The sequence below is a fragment of the Apium graveolens genome, chromosome 2 (genome assembly GCF_009905375.1).
Source record: "Apium graveolens cultivar Ventura chromosome 2, ASM990537v1, whole genome shotgun sequence".
NCBI lineage: Eukaryota > Viridiplantae > Streptophyta > Magnoliopsida > Apiales > Apiaceae > Apium > Apium graveolens.
The window spans coordinates 130,818,341-130,843,344 of record NC_133648.1 but is presented as its reverse complement, the minus strand read 5'-3'; the positions used below and the strand labels follow the sequence as shown (position 1 = coordinate 130,843,344).

Below are 25,004 nucleotides of genomic sequence, written 5' to 3'. Positions count from 1 at the left end.
TTAAGGTACGCATTTTAAAAAACTAATAATCTGAACCAAAAGAGTATTATATTAAGGTCACCTATAGCAAATTCAGGCTGTTGTTGTGGCTGATATTTGTTGGCCTCAGCAAAAAGATCACCTAAATCCAGAAATTCGAATTTGTAGGCAGGAATCATGCCATCGTCTTCAACAGTGGTGACCGTAATATATTGTGAAAACCTTATGCAGATATCAGCTTGTACAAACTTCAGATTACCGACAACATCTTTCACAGAAAATTGGTCAAAAATATAAACGCCTCCTTCAATTACCGGAGTTTTGAATCCATTCCAAATATTGGGATAAGCAAATGCATGGACGTGATTATTCTAAAACAAAAAAGGATGTTACATTTGGTATACAAAAGAAGGTAGGATTTTACGTAATACCATAAGAAAATTTTAGAACATAAGACTTACATCATCATCAAACAGAATGACATTATATCCTTTGACTGATCCATTCTCAGAGCTAACGCTGGTCCACATCCTAGTTACTTTAGCCTTAATCTTCCAATTGGTAGTCGATTGATCAAGGTCTTCAATAAGATTGAATACTGCGGACTCCATTGAAGCTTTTTGTTCAAGTCAATTAAACAAAGTGTGAAGCATTAACAATTGAGGAATTAAAGCCTATAAAATATTAACAAAAATTGACAGCATGCACGATGAAGAAATAATGTTAACATATTAGATCAGTTCCTACCAATCGATGATATTTTTAGAGAGAACAAATTGAGAGGAAACCTAAAGTTTTATTTTTAGTGTCAGAGTATGTTTGATGTTTATCTCAAGGCATGAAATTTAAATGTATTTGCAAATGATATATGTAACTTGATAGGTTATGATTACTATTCAAACTGGTAAATTGATGCTAATTGATACTCTATTTTAACTGTATGATAAAGACTGCCAACAATATGATCCTGATTGATTCTCTAATTATTCATCAATTATCTTATTCAATCTGGTAAGTTAATGCTAATTGATAATTTTTTTTAAATATGTACGATAAAGACCGACAACAATATAATCCTGAATGATTATCTCATTAATCATCAATTATCTTCCTATCTATTCAATATAATTCTTAAATATATAAGTACAATTTAGATGTAACGGGATATTATATTTTAAATTTTGAGTTAATTAGTTAATTAAGGTTAATCAATTAAATTAATCCAATCATCACAATCAAAGTGTAATTAATTCCATTTTTTTATCAACTTGTATATTTTTGTTCATAACTCTGTCTGTTTCTCTAATTCATTTAAAAATATGCATAAGATATGAAAATGATATGAATATTTATAACAAAATCTGTTTGATTCTTTAGAAATGAATTATAACATCTTTTTTCAGAACTTTAGAATATACATATTAAATTAATGTATTTATTTAAACTGTTGAGTTGAGATAATGTGATCAAAATTGTTCCAATATTTAATAAAGAAAAATACTGAGAGAATTATGTTTTACACAGAAATTATAAAATAATCCATAGTGTGGTAAATAAATTTAATAAAAATAAATACACCAATGCGGTTGAATCAGGAAGTTTATCAGTATTCCAACAATTGAAAAATGACATGTCTCATCAATTTAATAGAAATGCAGTAAAAATAAAATGTCTTCAAGCTTCGTTGACGGGAATGGTTCTGCAGCGTCAAATTTGGATTTGTCAAATGTCCATCAACATATATTGCAAAGTATGTAAAAATTATAAGCGTATATATGAAAAAAATGATGTAAAAATCAAAAATATATAATTTTTATTTAGTTACCTCTGCCTCAAATAAAAGACATCAGGATAATCAAGATTGACAAAAAGCTTTGTTGACGGAATATTGCTGATCTGCGCTCTTCCTGTTTTTAAGAGCGAAAAATATATATTATTTAAGAGGTAGAAAAATTCTATAACTTATGAGAAGGCTTACAATTTTAAAGGTTTTTAATATAAAAAATAAGACATTAATCTCGATACATAAAGACTCTAACAAATGCCAGAATCACAATTTTGGGTTCAATTTCAGTAACTTGGTACAATGATTCAAAATTTGTTGGCAAAGAACCGCAAAAACACACTTGGATGGCCCTCCTAAAATGAATATAATAAAACGTCAAACACTTATGGATGCTCAATAGTGTTAATACGTAAAATATGAAAATTGGAGGATGACGTAGTATTTTTATAATTGTCAAAAATTTTATTGAAGAGTCTTACACGCCATCTGAAATTCTGAAGCGTAACACTTCCTTTTCACCAAATATTGTCATAATAGATTGTACTGGTTGCAGGAGTTCAACAATTCCAATAACATCTACAACAATAAACTTAAAGTTAAAAACAACAAATTGTAAGCGATTTGTTCTAAAATTTAATACGCAATACTAGTGGAATAAATAGGATGCTCATCGATAGTAGAATAATGAAGAGAATTATATAGGAGCGTCACAAGAACCAAATCAAATTTATGGCGCGATGTACTCAAAATTTCCTCAGGTTCCAACACCACCATAGTGATGGGAAGAAACATGATGTAATTTGCAGAACGTACAGGCCTAAAAAACACAACAGCTGGAAGAACCTGAACATTTCTGATACGTAACAATGTGCCAGGATTAATGATAAAGGAAAACAAATTCCAAAGAGCTGGTGGAACAATTACAAGTATGTGATTATTCTGCAAAAAAGAAAATCTTAGGATAGAGGCTGGAAAACATAATCATAGATGTGGTATAAGTCATATAGTTATTCAATCAAACCTCACAGTCCAATAGAATAAGATTGTGCCTGACTAAAACACTTGTCGATTAGTTGATACCCACATTCTTGTCAAACGGACCTTCAAAGTCCAAGCAGTATGATTACCATCCAGATTGGATAAATGATGATGGCCCTGCATATCTGAGTAATGAAAAAGTTAATAGATGTTATCAAAAAAGGAATATGTTAAATATTCATATCAACAAAGAGGTAATGAATTGTAATTATACTTGGATGTTCTTCCATATGAACTCTGAAATTAGTTTGTGAGTTCGATATATAGCAAAAAAATCCGAATGTGTGGAGCGTTTAAGACAATCGGCTGTATTTTTAATAAAGATATACACTATCTTTATAGTTAAGGTGATAGGCTGATAATTAGTCCATGAAAATCTCAATCAATAGATATCTATTAGAGTTTTATGATGATCCTTAACATCTTACACTAATATTAGCATGGAAAAAAAGATTGTGTTAAAATAGAAGATCAATTAGTAACATAAATGTGATATTAAACAAATATTTAAATATAAGTTAATTATCTGATAGATATTGTTGTTATCCCATAATCTTCTCTGATTATCATAATGTCTCCTTATCAATATAAAACATATCACATCTAATTATATTGAGAATTTGATATGCATAAAAAACTATTCGAGAATCTGCCTTTTACTTCGCATATGAGCATCAATAACCAATATGACCTGATGTAATTCTAATTTAATAACAAATAATTTCTGAAACTACCAATTATAATAAAATGATGAGTAACTTAGTCAGGATTGTAAATGTGCAATACAAATAACTAATCTGATACATTCTCATCATTTATGCTCGGTAGGTTGTAAAATACTTCTTCATAGACTACATTTGATGTAATATTTATGGTGGCACCATCATCACTGTCGATGAGAATGTGGAGACCTTCTGGTCTTGTAACTCTTGAGATGGCAACGTAGACATGGCCATGAGAAAACACTGCTCTGGGAAGGTATAGACCAACCGTGTCAAGTGATTGGCCCTGGCTCTTATTAATTGTCATTGCATAATAAATCTGGAGTGGGAACTGAATTCTTTTAAACTCAAAAGGCCAGCTAGTATTTGTTGGAATCATCTCTATCCTCGGGATCAAATGTTTTGAGCCAACATGGGATCTGCATAATATTTCACACTCAATACTATTCTTCTTGCAGGATGTCACAATCATTCGTGTGCCATTACACAATCTCATAATTTGGTTTAAATTTCTCATAAGCATGACAATGACACCAACCTTGATGTTTAACTCGTGCTTAGGAATGCAAGGCATATTTAATGAGTTCAGGTACTCTACTTGAAATGCTAATCTGAATTCATTATCTTCATCACCAGCATCGTCAATTGAATCCTGACTAAGATATGTGTGTAGAGTTCCAGGAATTTTCTCAAGAATGTTGTTATTGATGTCGTCCACCACAACATTAGTTGGTATTAGGATAGCTCTTTATCTAAGATAAGAATACGAAGAAATGTTTCTTAGAAAATCCGGGTAAGTAATTTCAAAAAGACTTTCTATAGGATTTTGCATGGTATGAACAATATATTGATCTGGAATCTTTATTAGCATTTTACCAGTGTCTGCATCAGGACTAAAGTTCTCAACTTTACCATCGCCAACTAAAAGCTGCCATTTACTGAAATCCGCTATAACCTTATTCTCCATTTCTGTATTTCCTGCATGAAGCCGCATATTTTGTCTAAGTAAAAATACTTGACAAAATTCCCAAATCTTTAATTTATTGAGGGTGGAACCTACTACTTCAGCTCTGGATGCCTTTGGAATCACGGGTAAAATATGCCTATAATCTCCGCTAAAAACTATTGTGATACCATCAAATGGCTTCTTTTCTCTCCTTTTATCAATAACAGACATTATATCCCTCATAGAACGGTCAACAGATTCAAAGGCATGACGATGTTGCATTGGCGCTTCATCCCAAATGATCAAATCAGTTTGTTGGATTAATTTTGCAATATCGGTTCCATGTCTGATTCCGGCTGTACTGTCCTGATCAAGTTTCAAAGGAATATGGAATCTTGAATGTGCAGTTCTACCACCAGGCAACAATACGGTTGCTATTCCACATGAGGCAACAGGAAGCACAATATTTTCTTCTGAACGAAGTCGACAACATAATGTCTTCCACATAAATGTCTTGCCGCATCCTCCACTTCCATATACAAAGAAAACACCACCTACCTTATTATAAACATTTTGTATGATAGAATCGTAAACGTTCTTCTGTTCAGGGTTGAGCATTCCATGATTCTTTTCATGTAAAATTTTCAGTTCTTCTTTATCATATGAAGTTTCTTCTTGGAGTAGTCTGTTAACAACATTGCTAAAATAAACTTCGCTTGGAAATGGCATTGTCGCGTAGTCCTTCAAACTCTTCCCAATGTCATTAAACAATTTTTCAATTTCTGCGGGCAAAAATATATATGAAGTGTTATGTTAGTTTAAAAGTATACTACATATAATATCTAAAACAGAATTATGTTAATTATTCAGGCAGTATGATAATGAGATATAAACCTGCAAGTGCATAATTCTTCAAATCTTCATCTGATAGGTATAGATGAGGATCATTAAGCATATGTCGCCTGATGATGAGAATATCGTCTGACATACATTTCCAATTAGCTTCCCAAAGTCTAAGTGGATCTGAAATAGGACTATATGCCAAAATATTGACAAACATTGCACGTAACTGTGGAGGCAATGATGTATGGGAGTTCTCGGCAATTGCTTCATGCCATTGCTTATCATTTTGTAGAAGACCAAGGGCCGTGCATGCTTCCTTGAATGTTTCATGGATGTGTCCATTAACAGTTTTAAGATCTTCAAAAGACCTGAAACCTTTCTTCCTAAGTAACAACATGCGGAGATATAATAGTTCACCACTTGATGAATGCACTTCAGAATGTCTCCCAATAACATCTCCTCTTTTCCTTTCTTTCCAAATACCAGGTCGAGGGTGCCAAGTAAATTTATTTGGAAATTCAGAATAACTATAATTCCTCGCATTTGGGAAAGTCTGATTTGCATCAAACCATGCTTCTAACTTGGTTTTTTTTGATATTGCCTTGTCGCAAACATCCTCCAAGACATCTCCAGCCTTAAACGAAACATGCTTCTCGGCTGGTAAATGTATCGGTAACCTCTCTACCGATGGCCAACGGGAATGAATGTCAAAAGCAAATATCCTCCAAGATGCTTCTGACGCGCAAACATATCTCCCATCCAAATAATGTTTTACCTCATCAATCGAACCTTTTGGTGCTTTTTTTGGGATTGTTGCAGAAGTACCTGTACGTGTTTTCCTCAAACACATTGTTGCCATGTCATGACCCTTTAGACAGTATTTGAAAAGGTACTTTAATGATCTTGAATTATTGCAAATCTCCAGTTTCATGTGACATTGAAAATGCACCAAAAGATCGCGATTGAATGGGACAACAAAACGATTATCAAGATTGACCCCCTTCTTGTTAATGGTAATTCCAGTCCTTCTTTTATATATGGGGAATCCACATTCATCAAAAAATGTATGAGAATTATACCTGTAACAAAACATATTTAAAATTGTAAAAAATCTGGTAATAAAACTGGAGGTATTAACAAAGTAAAGTATTTATAATTTAAGGATCTTAATAAAAATACCGCTTAGGAAAATGCTTTATACAGTTTCCTTTGACCATGCATGGAGATTTAGTATAATCAGAACCACATGATCCGTGGATCATATAATTGCTCACGACATTATATCCAACTTGATCAATTTCTGGATCGGGAATTTCAGCTAATACCATTTAATCAATTTGCTCAGTTATTTTAGGTATATCGTCGGCGTGCAACCAAATTAATATATGAGCGTGAGGTAATCCACACTTCTGGAATTCAATTAGATGCATCACTATGGAAATATTGTAGAAAAACGGTTAGTACCAGGCAAAATATATACTAAAAGTGCATTTTGATAGAACAATTTAGGAATAATTGTGTGAGTATAAAAAAACTTAGCGAAAATTATTCCTCCTATATATCTACCAAAAAAAAATTTTCTTTTTAATCATATCTATAAGTTGATCAACCTTCATTTTAAAGACTCTGGCTACAACATCATGTGCATCAGCAACATCAACACCAGGCATATGTTCTAACATGCGCTGAATTTTGGGCCATTTTGTATTAGTGGTCATAGTAACGAACAATGAAGGATGTCCTAAAGTTCGACATATTGCTAATGAGTCTTTAAAATACTGAGTCATATAGCGCTTACATCCGGTGTATGAAGCGGGAAGAATGATTGCTTTACCAATATTGGATGGATTTCTATCTCCCTTTTGCATTAATCTCTGATATTATGGTAGAGATCAGATCTTATAGTAGTTTGATGGTCTCTAATCCAGTCCAATCTGTACTTCTCAATTGCGGTGAAAGCATCCACAACATATTACTGCCATAAACGACCTCCAAGATGTGGTGTCAAACCTGTTATAGTAAAAGGTATAAATGAATCGAATATAAACTAATTATCACAAAGTTGAACAGCTGAATGAGAAATTATACTTCTGTTAAATGGCAAATTTGTACCTTCTGAAAGACGTATCATTAGTTTATAATTATAAAACTCTCTCATTGTAATATACTCTCGAGCACCTTTTTCGTCAGGATCTTCAGATTCGGTAACTTCTACGTCTCTCTTAGAATGCTTCACAGGTCCATTCAATGGGATCTCACCGTAATATCCAATATCTCCGTGAGGGAAAAGTAATGGATATTGAAGTTGCATGAAACGTGGATCGGTCTAAAAAATCCTCTATAATCCATCAACTCTAGAATCAATGACAGTATCTCGACAGCCTTTTACATAAGGAGAAGTAACAATCAATCCTGCTACCTCATTTGATGGAGCAATGTGATTTGGTCGGCCACTTGCTGAACTCGATGAAATCAGAACCAATTTAAACTCATCTACTGCATTTTTCCTAACCCTTTCACGAGCCATACGAAAACCTTTAACCAACCTGTTATGCTCATCCAACATATGCAATAAAGATTGTACAATTTCTTCATTAACAGCATCCCTGCCACCATTAACTGCATTGATCCTGTTGTTGATTTCGTCGTCTGTGTCATAGATATCAAACCGACAAAACTTTGGAGTGTTATCGTCAGTTGGGACCAGACTTCCTATATTGTGGTAATTAACACCTTGGACCTTGAAGCAATATGGCGCACCACCTCTGTTTATTGAATGGTCAATCTTTCCTCCAGTAGAACTCATGACAAACATGCAGTTGTAAAACCTTATATTTTATTTGAAATGCTTAAAATGAACACCACCAGTAAGGAGAGTAGCCATAGGTTCAGGAGGCTGTTTCTCCTTATCCAGTACGACTTGACCATTTTTACAACAAAGAGAAAATGTTGGTGGCTTATTAGGAGAACTCTTATTATTTTTTTCGTGATTCCACATGACAGCATCACACTTCGAACAGATTTTATCAAGAGCTCCAAGATCCAAGTATCCGTCCCACATAGATTGATTATTGCTCAAATATTCTTCATCAATATCCTCAATATCACTTCCATGTCTGTCACAAGAAATGCAAATTTTGGAAAATCATCATTGAGCAAAAGTATGTGATGCTTCAGACAGTAAAACAATTATTAATGTCCTGTAGAATTAAACAAATTATTCGAAAACAAATAATTAATACCTCCACATGTTGTATCACTGTCGATGGTAACATTATCATCAACATTGTTGAACTCATTCATTAAATTTTTTTTCCCTAGAACTTTCACCTTTTTCAAATGTACTCTTTATATTTGCTGTATTGAACGACGAAGGACATGGTGATAGTTTTCCACAAAACTTTTACTATTATGTTCTGCATGATATACATTAGTAGATGCAGAGTATTAAACATGACACATTGTTTAAATAATCCTTCAGAGTTTTGTAATTCAGGAATAAGCCGCAAAATTTGATACATTTGACAGGAACGTTTGGCGATAGTATGCGTTGAAATTGATTTATACTTTGTTCAGCTGTCTGAGTAGAGGAATACATTCCTGAAAAAATATTTTTCAGAATACTGAAATTTTTAGAATTTGACATAATTTCGTAATCAACTGATACATCCGGAATTTTATTTTATTGTTTAAAAAATTACCTGATGACTGTGTATTAGTTGCAGAAGAAAACTGAATATTAGGCGATGACGTACATTGTCCGAATATTTTTCTCAAATCTGGTAAGGTGCTACGAAATACACCGAGATCTTCTTTGTTGAAATTTTTTGGACGAATCCTAACTTTATGCACTATATAGAAGATGGGAAACATATTTTAGCATATGCGCTGATAAACACTTATACATAGACTGAAATAAGAAGTTAATGAAAGTAATGAAAATTAACCTGATTTTGAATTTGATGGAATATTAGAAGATATATTTTGATCAAATCTTGATAGAGGACTCGGCAGACACGATTGTGATTATTTTACCGCAACAGGCTACATCATAGATTTATTGTTCATTGCTGCAACTATTCCCACAAAATCCACAATTTCAAAAGCAATTTTATAACAGATGTATCAGAAAAATGAGATATATCAAGAATTATACCATTAGGTTCTTCTGAACAAATTATGTGGCTTTCAAGATTTTCTGCAAGAGAGGTCAATTGAAGCTAATTTGATAGTTCATGAATATAGCAAAATATATATGATTTGGATACTGGATAAATTTTTTTACCCATGGATAAATTAAGGAGTAATCATTAAGATATATAAATATAAGTTTCCAAACGCCATTTAAAGAAATGGTTAATTTTTTAGAACAAAAGTTTTTTCTTTTATGGAATAGTCACTATTTCGTAAATATTTGAACTTGAAGAATAAGTACATGTAATTATCTGATATAGTTCCCGCGATAATTTCTGACACCCTCCAGGCCCTCCAATACAAATGCAAAAGAAAAGAAGGGGGGGGGGGGTGATAATTTAAATATTAGGGTTGCTGACAAATAAGAAAAAGAAATAAAATTAGGGTTTTGTTTCTTGAGGGGTGCTTAACAAGGGGTTGCATGATCACCAATCCACCATCCCCTCCTTCCCCTTCAAGGAATTTATATACCTTAATTACTGTTTAAGATTTGATTATACATTTACATTTTTACATAATTTTCACAGAAATATATAATTGACACTATTTTCTGGGGTCCTTCCTAGCTAGCATAGAAGCCATGGACCCTGGTTTGAGGTCTAGGGTCAGGCTTTATCAAGTTTGGAAGGGCTATAATGTAAGTTTCTGCTATCCCTTTTTTATTTAAATGTTTGAATATGATTAGTTGTATCTTAATGTAATATGAATGATTATGAGAGATGATCGACAGATTTGTGTCATTGTTATTTCTTTTATAATTAGGTGAGGTGCGGATAAGTTTAGATATTGGTTTGTTGAGCATGGAATGTTGCATGGCATTTTTGGATGTTATTTTTTTTTATAATGTTGTAATTTTTCTATGATCAGCACAAGTTGCCTTGTCATTTTTGAGATTGGAGATGTTTAGGTGCAAGTCAAATTTATATTAAAAACTTTACCTAAGACGACCTCGATAGGGCTAATTACTCTGCTTGGTTCTGGGAAGTGGGAATCACATAAGGTTCTTCTAATGTGTCTAAATGCGTGTTTATTATGTGTGGGACTTTGCTAAATTACCTTACCCTTTGAAGTGTTGAGGTATAGAGCTAGGATTAGACATTGCAGCTGTGTTTGATTTAGAGGTCTTTCTCTCCAATCCAGTGTGTAGTGCATTCTGGTAGTTTCACTTTCTTCAAGAACCAACTGTTGGGAAAACTGAGAATTAACGCTTCCAAGAACCAGGGTTCTGCTTCCGGCCCATTAATCTCTTTTATTATTCAACTTTATGATCTTTCTTATCTTACTTGTACCAAGCCTGTAATAAATTTCTTTTTAGTTTGGAGGTTTCATTGTATTGACTTTGCTAGTAATTGGTGCACAACATTAAATTACGCTAGATCAATTCAAATTTACAGTAAATGATCTAACTCACAAAAATAAACGTGTGGTTGGAGCATGAACATTAAACAAATAGTAGAGACCAAGTCAAGGCATAATGATCATAGTTTAGTATAGTTGCTACCAGTGGCCAAAAATCTAGTCACAGGGGTCAAATTATATTCATTTTATTTATGCAGGGGGTCGAAATCAAAAAATCTATAAATATTTTCTAAAATTTTCAATTTATTTAAGTTAAGTAGGGTCAATTGAATTGGTGCGGATACATTAGCAATGTCCCTGCTTGGTACCATAATGTTAAATCTTTTTCTGGGTTTAATGACATCTTAGTCTCAGTGAGGCAGTCTTAGAATGTGAATTGGCTCAAGTAAAATGTAAATTGTTTTATTATATGCTTACTAATTTCCAGATGGATGCTACTCGATCGGGAAAAAAAATTTAATTTCATGTGAGATTCTTTTTTTTTTTTTTTTAATTACAACCATCTTTCTGGCTGAGACACTGATTACATTTTTATGCTATTTTACTTTATGACGAGGACAGAGATTTGCTTGTGGAGGTAGGTTGGTCTTTGGTCCTGATGGTTTATCAGTAGCTTTGTCTGCTATCATGATTGCGGTTCCATCAATAGTATTTTGCCTTAAAATGTTTCAAAACTTACCAAAAACAAGCACCATTTACGGGCACAGCGTGCTGATCGTGGGAATTGTCCTCTTCGTATTGGTAGGTTCTCTATGTTTGAAAAGTTTGAAATTATGGACATGTAACTATGATCAAAATTGACAATGTGAGAATCATTCAGGTTTTTGTTCTCCTCTTCATAATATGTGGAAGTGATCCTGGAATAGTACCAAGGTGCTCATGGTCTCCTGATTCAGAGACATCATCCACTCTATCTATGAGTAGTCGGAAAATACCAAGATCCAGAGAAGAGATTGTCAACGGCCAGACTATTAGAGTGAAGTTCTGTGACACATGTAAAATATACCGTCCACCACGTGCATCTCATTGCTCAGTTTGCAACAACTGTGTGCTGAAGTTTGATCATCATTGCCCATGGGTGGGGCAGTGTATTGGAATCGTAAGTTGCTGATGTAAGACTTAAGGCTAAATGCATTGAAGTGAAAATAGTTATTTACTCAGGCTCCTTATGTGAAATACACAACACAAGAAGAACAATAATATAATACTGGGAACTTACAACATTACTTTGGAGCACAGACACTGTTGCTGGTTTATTTGTTAAGTAATAGTGCAATGAAGAAGGCATGCCAATTTAATTACGCATAATTGCCTGTATAGTAAATTGTCATTATATCCAGAAGTATGCATTCATTTATGATCGTTGCAGTATTTGATATGAAACCCGTTTTTATCTTTAATCCGCACACACATATATACACTATATTTATACACATTTATGTTTTCATTTTTCCATGAAGCAAAAGCTAGTTGTGTATACGTTTAAACATATGCCATGACTACTTTAAAAGTTCCTTCACAAATAATGTTATTTCTGACTGAATTTGATCTTCTTATATATATGCATACATCTTATTGCAGCGTAATTATCGGGTTTTCATCCTATTTGTAACATCCTCAACAGTGTTATGCATATACGTCTTCACCTTCACTCTGTTGATACATGTCGCTGATCAAGAAGGAAGTTTTTGGAGATCATTGTCAACAGATGTATTGTCCATCATCATAATAGCGTATTGCTTTATGATTATATGGTTCATTGGTGGGCTCACTGTTTTCCACTTTTATCTGATATGCACAAATCAGGTTACTATTTTACTCCTAAAACTTTCATATCAAGTAGGACTTATTGTATGATTGTATCCTGTACCTATGAGTTCTACTCTCTAATGTGTTTAATATATGTGGATGTTTGATCTTCTTCAGATATAAAGTTCAATACCCTACTCTGATCCCCCTTCCTCCACTTATTTCTTTTACAGACAACTAATGAGAACTTTAGGTACCGTTATGATAAGAAGAAAAATCCTTACAATCAGGGTATTTTGAACAATCTCAAAGAAGTATTTTGCACTAAGGTTCCACCACCATTGGTCAATTTCCGAGAAGTGGTGTATGAAGATGACTATTCATGTACAGATTCTGTTAGATCAAAAGAAACCGTAGATTTAGAAACTGAAGCTGTGCTTAGCAGATGCGGAAGTAAGAATGTTTATCCTACTTCGAAGAATTTAAATCTCATTGAGATAAATTATAGTATGAAGGGAAAAGGGAAGGAGATAAAGACAGGTGGAAGTATTGAAATAGCACCAGTGTCATCTCCTCTTGATCCAGAACCAATAATAAGAAAGTGTTACTCATTTAATGGAGAAACTTCCATTCACAATGACAGCGGTGAAGATACCATGTTCCGTCGAACTGTATCATCGTATATTTAGATGGAAAGGTAAGTGTTTCTTACATGCTCCTTGATATTAGGAACTCATATTCATATAAAAGTATTCTTAATTAAAGATTTTTGCCTTATCGAATAAAATCTGGCTTCCAAACCAAATTTTGAAAAGTGATGCACCATTAATCGTGTTTTTCTTCTTTTATGCCAGTGGTAAAATTATATCTTGTTTCATGTTTTGCTCTAATTTTTTATGTACTTATTTACTAACACTGACTAAGTTTAGGATATTCTTTATGTGATAGTGTTTTCAGGCGGAACTCTTTGCAGAATCTGGCGATGACTTGGTATTACAACGAAAGCAGAACTTTTACCGGCAACCTTCAGGTGCGAAAACTTAAGTTTGTTGCTTGTGATTTCCTTTTATGATCACCTTAAGTTTTGTGACATGCAATCTACAAAATAAACCGGTTTCCATGCTGCTTACTTTCACAAGCTAAAAAACAAATATTGAAAAGAGTGACTTGCAGTTCACAAAAGTGGAACAAATAAAATCGCTAGAAGGAGGGCTTGAACCTCCGACCTTGTGGTTAACAGCCACACGCTCTAACCAACTGAGCTATTCCAGCAGTTATTTGCAACTTAAAAATACTTTTTTTAACTATGATTTGGAAACCTCATTGAGAAATCACAAATCAAATTAATTTGATTTTTTGAATCTGCAGACTGCACCTGTATATTAACACCTTGATTATATATAAATAACTTATAATCAATATGTAATGATTCAACCTTAAATTATCATATGCACATGTATAAACTGCATATTGATTACTTGAGTTGTGAGTACTGTTAGTCTTTTATAGCATAGTCTATAGGTTAAGTGTACAAAATGATTCATCTACATAAGTTTATCCTATCCGTGCTAAGCTTGTTTCTTTCTTAATCTTATTACATGTAGTAGATGTGTTCAATGTTTAACTATTTCATTAAATAAAAGGCCTATGAAACACACTAAAATTTCTGCGTTTGACCCATACACAGCTAATAAATACCTAAAAATTGTGCTTGGAAACATACTGCATACATACCATTTTAAATTATGGATTTCAAATGACAAGAATTGAGTTGTTAATCTAAACTTTCATATTTATGCTAATAATTGAATCTGTTGGATTTCTAATGAAATTCAAATCAAATTTTTTTTCTATTATCCAAACTTATGTTGTAATCCCGACTTTTAAATTAAATCGAAGTTCCCAAACATCCACTATATTGTTTCTTCAAATGGAGATTGCTCTCGTGCTTTGTTGCTTCAGAGCCTTTATGGTTATTTATTATTGATTCCCCACTGATGATTGATATAAATGTTGTCATTACTTCAGTCCTACATAGACTTCTTTAAGCAAATTAGCACTCGTATTAATACTGCTGATTCTGTTTCTTCTACTTTTTATGTAGGCTTTAATGGTGTACATAACCTAAATGGATGTCAGCATCTTGCTTGAGAGGTAAAATGAGATGTCTTTATAAATATGATCATATGCGTAGAAGGACAAACAGAAAGGTCGTCTGGTTTTTCAAAAGAACGGATGAAAGAGAAAAAGGAAGTGAGTAAAGAACATGAGAGAACCTGTTTAACTGGGATTTTGGCACATCGACACAGGTACTCGACAGAATGAAGACAGTTTTGTGAAAAATCATAAAGTTATTTAGGTTCAGTAATTCATCACCCCTTCATGTTCTTGCCCACCTTTCTTTGTGATTGCTATACATCTTGGTTGTGTAGATATTTTAATTAATGAAAGATTTTTAGTTGATGAGTACGTATAACTTTAGTTGTGTCCATTCCAAGAAGAGGTAGAACACAAATTAAGATTGTTTCCCTCGGAATTAGGACTTTTGTTCAGTGTGATGGCAAATGCATTTTAATTTTGGAATTACAATTTTTTTTTTAAAAGAGCGAAGTCTTTAAAAAGATGAGTACCTGTGCCTTTGATACAATTGTTGTTTAAAATCTGTAACAGATTCACATAACACTAAATTTAATTTTGCGAAACTGCGGTACTAACTGTTCAATGTTAATTTATTATTGGTAGAAAGATAACTCATCTCATAGTTAATTTTCAAAGAAATGGATTAACCGGCAGGCAGGTGATTTTATACCATAACTAAGGTGTACTTCAGATTGAGAGTTCTTCCAGGCCTTAATTTTTTTAATTAATGTTTCAACGATTTATTCTGCTGTTTTGTTTGCTTATTTATATTTTTATAGAGAAAACTTATTAATAGTAGAGAACTAGAGATGGCAATGACGATTTGATTTCAAAGACAAAATTTTGCTTATTTAGACTTTTTACTGATGTTTCTCAACATGATTAGCTTATGAAAATTTTATTCGTATAGATTTTTTACTTTATCGACTATTTGTAATATTTAAAACGTCTCTGACCCCATGGTAGATCATCTGTAATGGCAGTTTGAATTGCACACTGGAGTTTACCCCTCACACCACTTCTATCACTTGTAATGTTATACATTATGTATATTTTTGGTAGTCTGAATTGCATATTGGAGTTCACCTCAAGTCATATAAATTCGGAAGGTTTTCTGTCAAATAAACAATAGAAGAAAGTATTCCGGGTTGTATTTTATTGCAAAACCGTCATCAGACCTGGACACAATTAGTTCCAATATATTTTCTTTTTCCCATATATAATATATTGCATACATATACAAATAAGATACTAGTATAAGGTAATGAAAATACAGACCACAAACCATTTCCCTGAGAGCCTGACATTACATAGCCACAAATTTCAGTATCAATCATACTGAAAATCAAGCAGCTCCAATCACCACCTGACACTTGTCAAAATTCCATTGAACTAGTAGATTTCATTAGATGGGATTAGATTCAATCTCTTTGTAACCCACAAGTAGATAAACACATCTTACATTTCACTCCAACTGATCCCTCTCCACTTTCAACAATATATTCTGCTCGTAGCTGAAGCTTAACTTACCAGAAAATATGGCAGCAGAAATGGCTCTAGTAAAACCCATCTCAATTTCCAAAGTTGGGAACTACCCGAAACCAAGAATCCCACAAAAAAAATTCTTTACTATTAGTATGTCAGCCACTAGCTCAAAACCCGCCGCCCAGAGTTCATCCAACAAAGGTACCAAGAAAGGAATAAAGGAGTCACTCTTGACACCCAGGTTTTATACAACTGATTTCGATGAAATGGAGACCCTTTTCAACACTGATATCAACAAGAATCTGAATGAGGCTGAGTTTGAGGCATTGCTTCAAGAATTCAAGACTGATTATAATCAGACTCATTTTGTGAGGAACAAGGATTTTAAGGAAGCTGCTGATAAAATGCAAGGCCCAATGCGCCAAATCTTTGTCGAGTTCTTGGAGAGGTCTTGCACTGCTGAGTTCTCCGGGTTTCTTCTATACAAGGAGCTTGGTAGAAGACTCAAGGTACCCTGAAATTCAATCACTTTTTTTGGTCTATTTTTTGAATATTTTCTCTCTCTTTAGCTAGAAAATTAATCCCGACAATTTGGAGTGCCTTGAGAAAATTACTTGTTAGTTGTGACAAAGTTATTAGCATAAGATAAGAACTAACATTGCAAGTTATTATATATTTCAGCAATTTCTGTAAGTTTAATTACTTGCAAGTTATTATCTGTTTTAATAGCTTAATAGATGATGTATAATTAAAAAAACTGACAAAACGAATTTTAAAATTTAAAATTAGCTGATTGGTAAAGGTTTTGGCTAGTCAAATTATTAGGATACGTTACTCACCAAAATAAGTCATAGAGCTACTCTTTAAATTCAACTTGTAAGTTAATTTTAACTCTTTATCCGGAATTTAAAAACATAATGATAATTATAAATTTTTTTAGTTATTATGTAAAACAAGCGGTTGCTTAGGTGCTTTGAAGGGGAGCACTGTTTGTGAGTAATTCTCAACTTACCATTTTGTTGGCTTTATGCAGAAAACTAACCCTGTGGTAGCTGAGATTTTCTCTCTTATGTCTAGAGATGAAGCCAGGCATGCAGGGTATGTTCCACACTTTCTCAATTAGCATCATCAAAGCATTCGCCCCCGGCCCCCTCTCCCCCAAACACACACACACACACAGAAATCCATTTGACTTCACTTCTTGAGCTGGTGATAGGCCTTGTAATATTTTGAAATGTTGATATGCACATGTTCTTTTGCTCAGGTTTTTGAATAAGGGTTTATCGGACTTCAATTTGGCATTGGACTTGGGATTTTTGACAAAGGCCAGAAAATACACTTTTTTCAAACCAAAGTTTATTTTCTATGCAACATATTTGTCTGAGAAAATTGGGTACTGGAGATACATAACCATTTACCGCCATCTCAAGAGCAACCCCGAGTATCAACTCTATCCCATATTTAAGTACTTTGAGAACTGGTGCCAGGATGAGAATCGACATGGTGATTTCTTCTCTGCATTGATGAAGGCACAGCCTCAATTCTTGAACGACTGGAAGGCAAAGTTGTGGTCACGCTTCTTCTGCTTATCGGTAATGTTTGAATACTCTTTTTCATTAGTTTTGTCCTTTGAAGTCTATTCTTGGTTATTCAATGCCCACAGTCACTCTGCTCACTAACAATCTATACATACAAACCTAATATTTAACAGTTATTGCAAGGGACACCTATTTGTTCCACAGTTTCTAAAAAATGCAACAATTTCCCAATTGTTAACTATAAAACTGTGGATGCAGGTCTATGTCACAATGTATCTTAATGATTGCCAAAGATCTGCCTTCTATGAAGGCATTGGACTTGATGCAAAGGAATTTGACATGCATGTCATTATTGAGGTTAGTGGTTTTCTTGCGCACTAGGGCTATATTTCAATTTAGAATTGTCACTATTGATATGAAGTGCTTATGATATATTCTGTGTTATATTGTTTTAATCCTTTGCCAAATTCTGTTACTGCAAGAGTGTTTCTTTTGCCCTAAATATCAATACACAGTTCCTCTTTAGTTTTAGTTGACCATGAAAACTAAGCAGACCACTTGGAAACAGAATAATGTCATGAATGAAGTGTAACTGACGATGAATCTTTAATTTGTGTTTGTGCAGACAAATCGCACCACTGCAAGGATTTTCCCAGCTGTTCTTGATGTTGAGAATCCTGAATTCAAGAGGAAGTTGGATAGGATGGTGGTGATTAACACAGAACTTCTAGCCATTGGTGATACTGATGACAGTGGTTTCGTGAAGAACTTGAAAAGGATTCCACTTATTGCAGCATTGGCTTCTGAGCTCTTGGCTGCATATCTCATGAAACCCATCGACTCTGGTTCTGTTGACCTTGCAGAGTTTGAAACCCAGCTTGTTTACTGAAATTACTTTTTGTACAACTACCAATCTTCTTTGAAGGTCTTTATGTATATGTAGTTATAGTCCCGAAGAAAACAGTGTAAGAAAAACTGGGGAAGCAGCCCATGCACCATTGTATTTTATGTCATTTTATTGAAATTTTCTTGAATTGCAGAGCAAAATGAAGCAAGACATGTTTTTCCTTCTTCCTTAATATGATATGCTCATTTATTAGTTCTGCAGTGATTAACTCATAAATTTCTTGTTCATTTCCTAAAATATATACTTAACTATACAAGTTGAAGTAAACTACATTAGCGACAATTCCACTTAAAGCATTAGCAAGTCTATTGGCTTCTCTATCGGAATGCTTGATGGAGAAGGCCGCCAACTGGTTAATTTTCTTCTTGATCCTCTGCAGCATGTGTTTCAGCTACCGAGGGGGCAAGCCGGGCTTCAAGAATATTACCACATTCATGGAGTCTGAACGTGCCTGAACATGACTAATCTGGTCTCTTAAAGCTAGGTCCAGGCCCCGCCTTGGGTGTGCAGCTCTAAAAAAGCGATTGGAGTCTTGCAGATGCTTCAGCTTCTCAGATCCCTGGCATAGATAATTTGACATTGAGGCAAGCTCGTTCTCTAAGGATTTAAGAAAAGGTGTTTAACGATGTATTCGGGATGCAAAATGCGACGCTTTCTTCAGTTGTTTGTAACTAAGTAGCCTTTTTTCACTTCTTTTTGTACGTGTTTATTTTTCTAACAATGTATTCGGGTGCAAAATGCGACACTATCTTTAGTTGTTTGTAACGAGTAGGTAAAGGGTAGGTCGTACCTTAAACGTTTTTTCGTGTATATTATAAAGACATTGCCAATAAAATCTGCCAGGGTTCAACTTCTACAACCTGTTTGGTTATAAATAACATAATACAGCTATAATAGAATATTTTATGCCATCATTTTCCTCTAATCTCTCTGCCTTCATATTTTCTTCACAATTCCATTTACCTTCACATATGCAATAGCAATTGTAGCAACTCTGGGGGGTTGGTTTTCACATTCAGGATACTTAATTTCTTGAATTAGCTGAGCCGTATTCTTGAAGTTACAACAGGTAGGAAGGGGAGACGAAAAAAAGGAAAAAAAAGAAAAAATACAAAATCAGAAGAGAATTATGGTTTTTAATGCAGTTCAATGTTTGCTTTTGATATGTGGTTGATCCACTTATTTTTCGAAAAACAGTTAAACACATGCATTTTAAATGAGAAAATATATTTACAAATTTATCCACTAAAAATCTTGGCTAGAGATGCAATACTTTCTTTCTTGGGGTAATAAGATACCATACTTCTGCAAATTAACAAACACCAAGTCTAAAAACACAAATAGTTTCTGAACATATCCACCGTCGCAGATCTCAGTCAGATTTTCCAGCCTTCACTTTTGCCTTCTCTTCTTTCTGGGACCGGAATATCAAACTAAATGTCCATACTGCCAAAAGAGTTGCTTCTATAGGGGCAAGCCAATAGACAAATATATGCTCTTTCGTTATATGGTCACCACGAGCATAAGCCCATCCCATTACCTAAGAAATGCAAAAGGCTTACAATCAGGATCTGTCTTATGAACGTATTAATCAAACACGACAGCAGAGTATTTATCGGTTTTGCTATCTTCAGTAACACGTGCTTTAAATATAAAACAAAAAACATTTCATTTTATTATATTTACCATCATGGCAAGTAAAATGACGTAGTACCACCGACACCAGACAACATACACTAAACAGACGGACACAAGACAAACATATATAAGCATACCAAACAACAGATATCATAACCCAAGAGATAACAAAATTACTTACCGCAGCAGGATTCATGCATCCACCCGTCAGATCAGAACCAAGTATGTGAAGAGTGAGCTTGGAGACACTAGAGATCCACGTTTTCATAAAGAAACTTCCAGGAAGTTTTACAGTTAGCCCAAGTGATATGAACACAATTGCAAATGTCAAAAATCCTTCAGTCAATGCTCCTTGATGAATTTCTACGTTCAGTTGAGGACCCCGTCCTATTCCAGGATATGCATCCAGCATTAGCCTAACACCAGCGATTGATCCAATGACCTGAAATCAAGATCATGTTTTTAGTGATTTCAATGTTTAAACCTGTGATAGGAGCTGATCATTGAGTACAGAAACCATTTGCTGGTTTGAATGTAACTAGACTTGGAAACCATATCATGAGTATCTTCGATATTTACAACTTCTAGATGAGCTTAGTTAACCTCGCTCTGAAAATCTATTACCAGACACATGGAGATCTATAAGTTAGAGATTTATCAACCTTTTTGTTTGAAAGGCAAGCAGGATTGTTCTCTGAGCCCCCCTATGAGCCCATTACCTTGTTAGTGAGGGAGGTGATAGACCCTTTACCACTAGGTAATCCCCGAATCCTCCTAAGGAATTTACAACTTACAAAGAATCAAGTACTAGAACTAGATGTCAACTTCTATAAGGACAAACTGGACTGATCCGAAAAGATCTCCCGTAATCTTACCCTAAGTTTTCTGTTTTAAAACTTAAAATTCTAACTAACGGATAACAAGCAGACACTTACCATTAGCGCCAAGAACAAGCATTTAACAATTGCCAAAAGTCAAACACCAAAACCTTATCAAAATCAAATCTATCAACAACCATACAAAGCCAACTCAAAATTCAGACTCAACAACAATCCACATGAAAACCAATTCAAGCATTCAACCAACATCATCAAAACACAATCTACTTCAAATTCTTACTAATTAGACTAACACATTACAACAAATCAACTAACCTGAGCAGGAATTCTTGCACCAACAGTGAACAGAAAAATGCCAAAATCACCCGAAAACACAGGTGACAAGACAGTAAGAGGATTGTAGGCCCCGCCTCCAGTAATATTACCCAACCAAGCAAATAAAAACATGTTGAGAAGAGAAATCCCACATTTAACAACTTCACCTTTAGCATCTGAACCAAATCCCAAGACATCAAAAACCAATGTCTTAACAACAACACTTGAACAAACCCACATCAAGGACATGATCATGTCTGATGTTAACAACTTTATTTTACTGCCCATTTTGTTAATCCTCCTGTTTGGTTTTGTTATGTATCTGGGCTTTGTTTTTCTTTGCAACTATAAATAAATGACTGAGATTTAGTTAATCAAGAATATATAAGTGTATGTCTGTGTTTGTCGGACGAAAGTACATGTGGGTTTCGCTGTAATGTTTTGAAGCTTTGGTGTTTTTTGGGAATCTTCGCAACTTGGTCTTTTTTGTACTTTCCTAATTAGAAAAAGGCGAAAGAAACAAGCACAGGAGCGATTGCTTGAATCTGATAGTACAGCAGACGCGAAAATGATTATTGTTATTTGTTAATTTGGTTAAAAAATAATCTTTGATATAAAAATGAAATTCAACTGCTATACCAATCAGAACTTCAAGGATAACAACCTATTGTTTGTATTTTGTGCATCATCCAGGCAAAGATTATATTGCAGTAGGGTTGAACGCTTAAAATATAACTGCATAAATGCTTTACCTGTATCGGTAGATAAACTGTGAAATACGGCCGACATCAAAATATTAATATTAGGGAAAATAAATTTTTTCGTCACCCAACTTAGTATGCGTTTACAAATTTACCACTCAACTATAATTTTTTTTGTTTTACTCACTAATGTTAGGTTCGGATTTTTTTTAGTCACTAATGTTAGGTTCAGATTTAATTATTAGTATTTTATCAATTTTCTATAATATTATTAAAATATAGTGATAACCAGTACAAAAAGTGTCATATATGTGTCTGAGTTTGCTAGATGCATACGGATGACTGGTTTAATGTTTGAATTATATACGTATGTTATAGCAATGACGCATATTGTTTTATAAATTTGATTAGAACATATGTATATATATTGTAAACAGACGCATAAAATGCATAAAATCAGGTCATATACGTCTTTTACTTTTACTTTTAGGTGGGGTACTAATCTCAAAATCAAAATTATTATTATTAGGAAGAGGCATTCAATCCGTACTAAAATTATTGGGAAATAAAAAAATAAAAAATTCAATATAATAAATTAGCAAACTGATCATAAAGTAATAAAAACATTAAAAAATTACATATCAATATTTTACCAAACGACACTTTCAAAAACCAAATGAAATCACTAATTACAACTCCTTCATGCAACTTTTACAGATCCAAAATCAAAATTGTAAACTCATCCACTCTAATAAAATTGTGAAACAAGTATATATATAAACATACAAATAGAATAATGTTGTAATATTGTGAATTTGGTATTAATTCAAACAACTCTCACAAAATATTTTTTTACAAACATAGTTTTATAATTATTTTTAAGATTTTTTTTGTATATAAAAATTTAAACGTTAAATTATTATTCAGAAGAAAAAATTTAAAATAATTCATGAAACTGCACCTTTTAGGAGCCTTAAAATGCTTGTCAAACTCTCATCACTAAGGTAAACTTCTTTGGGGACATATGAAATACTATATATAAAGATACAGACATATATCAAATCATTAAAATATTATAGACTACCACTATATTTTAATAATGCTACAAAAAATTAACATAATACTAATAATCAAATCTGAAACTAACATTAGTGACTAAAAACAAATATGAACCTAACATTAGTGAGCAAAAGAAAAAAAATAATAGTATACGATTATAAAAACACGATAAGTTGGGTAACGAAAAAATCCATTTTCCCTATTAAATAATGATTATAAAAATTTATTTTACTATGTTATTAAAATATATAATAAATAAAAGTGTACGATTATTGCAATTTTTCTTTTTAAATTATCTATAGTTTCAATTAACTCAAATTTTATTAGAACAACAAACTCAACGTTATTATGTATCTATTGTTCAAAAAGACATAACTAATATTTTATATCGAAACTTTAGTCGTAACACGATTGATGGATAATTTAACTAAAAATTAAATCAACATTACCAAGTAATTGCATATTAAATTTTTTATTGTTAGCTGGATTTGTGTTTTTATATAGTATGAAATTTTTCTAAAAAATTATTCATTATGTATGTATAAATTTGCATTTGGTGCTAAAATAAAATTCTGTAGGTATGAATCTAGAAATTACAATGTATATACAATTCAGTTTATATAAAAACAATATAAATATGTGGTATATAAGAATCAAAAAATGGGTAAAATATTACATATAAAATTATAAGTCATATATGAATAAAAAAAGAATAAAAATGCTATATTTAGAGTTATAGTAAGATTTAAGGGGTGAAACCAAAAGTCCGTAAAGCCGAAAAGAGGTGAAATCAAAGTATCCCTTAAAAGATGAGTTTCTTATTAATTAATAATAACAATGTTTAAAGGATTCCATTTTATTATTTTAATAAAAAAGAATTCTACGAAAAATAGAATTATCGTAACTATAATAGGATTCCAATCCATATTTTGTTAAAAAACAACATAGAACTCTAGATGAAAGAGAAATATAGGTGTGAAACCAAAATACCGCGTAACCGTCCTAAGATGAGACCAAGTACCATATCAAGAAATAATTTAGAGTTCTATGAAAATATAATTGTAATCATATCACAGTTTGGACAATTTTATTATTTTTTAGTGGTGAAACGATAATACAGTTTTTATAATATTCATACCATTTCATTAAAATGGAATTCCACCAACAAATTAAAAGATTTCAATTTAAACACATGGCCTATTTACTTGGTCGTGGTTTATATTTCTCGGAACCTATTTAGTTGAGCCAATTTATGAACTTATTTATTTTAAAATATAATTAAAAATAGGATTCAAACCTATAAAAATAATAAAAAATCATGGCTTATAAAAATTTTAAAATGAGTAAAAATAAAACATATAGAATTATATGTCATATAGTAATGAAAAAAGATAAAAATAATACACTTAGAGTTATAACATGAATCATAAAAGGTGAAAACAAAAGGGGGGGAACTAAAAAATAAGTGAAACCAAAGTACCACTTAAAAATAGGTTTTGTTTATTAATAAAGAAAAACGGGAAAATATAAAACATATAGAATTATAAGTCATATAGAAATCAAAAAGGATAAAAATAATACGCTTAGAGTTATACCATGAATCATAAAAACTGAAAATAAAAGGTGATAGAACTAAAAAATAAGTGAAAATAAAGTATCACTTAAAAAGTTTATTAATAAAGGAAAACATGTAAAAATAATATATATAGAATTATAAGTCATATAGGAATCAAAAATGATAAAAATAATACATTTAGAGTTATAATA

The 25,004-nt window shown here is 32.8% G+C and overlaps 4 protein-coding genes and 1 non-coding gene across 5 annotated transcripts; 2 read left to right on the top strand and 3 right to left on the bottom strand.

Moving 5' to 3' along the window:
- Positions 1 to 2,240: 2,240 nt before the first annotated feature.
- On the bottom strand, positions 2,241 to 7,625 carry LOC141693308 (uncharacterized). Its single transcript, XM_074498372.1, has 7 exons — positions 7,427 to 7,625; positions 6,494 to 6,632; positions 5,366 to 6,393; positions 4,402 to 5,253; positions 2,867 to 2,928; positions 2,509 to 2,704; positions 2,241 to 2,341 (listed from the first exon to the last, which is right to left on the bottom strand). Exons 1-7 carry the CDS (start codon positions 7,623 to 7,625, stop codon positions 2,241 to 2,243), a joined length of 2,577 nt encoding a protein of 858 aa, XP_074354473.1.
- Positions 7,626 to 9,793: 2,168 nt separating this feature from the next.
- On the top strand, positions 9,794 to 15,459 carry LOC141706081 (putative protein S-acyltransferase 1). The gene is made up of 7 exons (XM_074508914.1): positions 9,794 to 10,145; positions 11,429 to 11,608; positions 11,688 to 11,966; positions 12,449 to 12,673; positions 12,850 to 13,313; positions 13,565 to 13,646; positions 14,721 to 15,459. Exons 1-5 carry the CDS (start codon positions 10,089 to 10,091, stop codon positions 13,303 to 13,305), a joined length of 1,197 nt encoding a protein of 398 aa, XP_074365015.1. The 5' UTR covers positions 9,794 to 10,088; the 3' UTR covers positions 13,306 to 13,313; positions 13,565 to 13,646; positions 14,721 to 15,459.
- TRNAN-GUU (transfer RNA asparagine (anticodon GUU)) lies at positions 13,815 to 13,888 on the bottom strand. Its single transcript has one exon. It is a non-coding gene; the product is annotated as a tRNA-Asn (tRNA).
- A 753-nt stretch (positions 15,460 to 16,212) lies between the features above and the next one.
- Positions 16,213 to 18,857, top strand: LOC141707850 (magnesium-protoporphyrin IX monomethyl ester [oxidative] cyclase, chloroplastic). Its single transcript, XM_074511256.1, has 5 exons — positions 16,213 to 16,749; positions 17,274 to 17,338; positions 17,505 to 17,832; positions 18,037 to 18,135; positions 18,404 to 18,857. Exons 1-5 carry the CDS (start codon positions 16,294 to 16,296, stop codon positions 18,665 to 18,667), a joined length of 1,212 nt encoding a protein of 403 aa, XP_074367357.1. The 5' UTR covers positions 16,213 to 16,293; the 3' UTR covers positions 18,668 to 18,857.
- A 947-nt stretch (positions 18,858 to 19,804) lies between these two features.
- LOC141707851 (putative aquaporin SIP2-1) lies at positions 19,805 to 22,106 on the bottom strand. Its single transcript, XM_074511257.1, has 3 exons — positions 21,478 to 22,106; positions 20,505 to 20,765; positions 19,805 to 20,225 (listed from the first exon to the last, which is right to left on the bottom strand). The coding sequence occupies exons 1-3, from the start codon at positions 21,763 to 21,765 to the stop codon at positions 20,058 to 20,060; spliced, it is 717 nt and encodes a 238-aa protein (XP_074367358.1). The 5' UTR covers positions 21,766 to 22,106; the 3' UTR covers positions 19,805 to 20,057.
- Between the last annotated feature and the right edge of the window lie 2,898 nt (positions 22,107 to 25,004).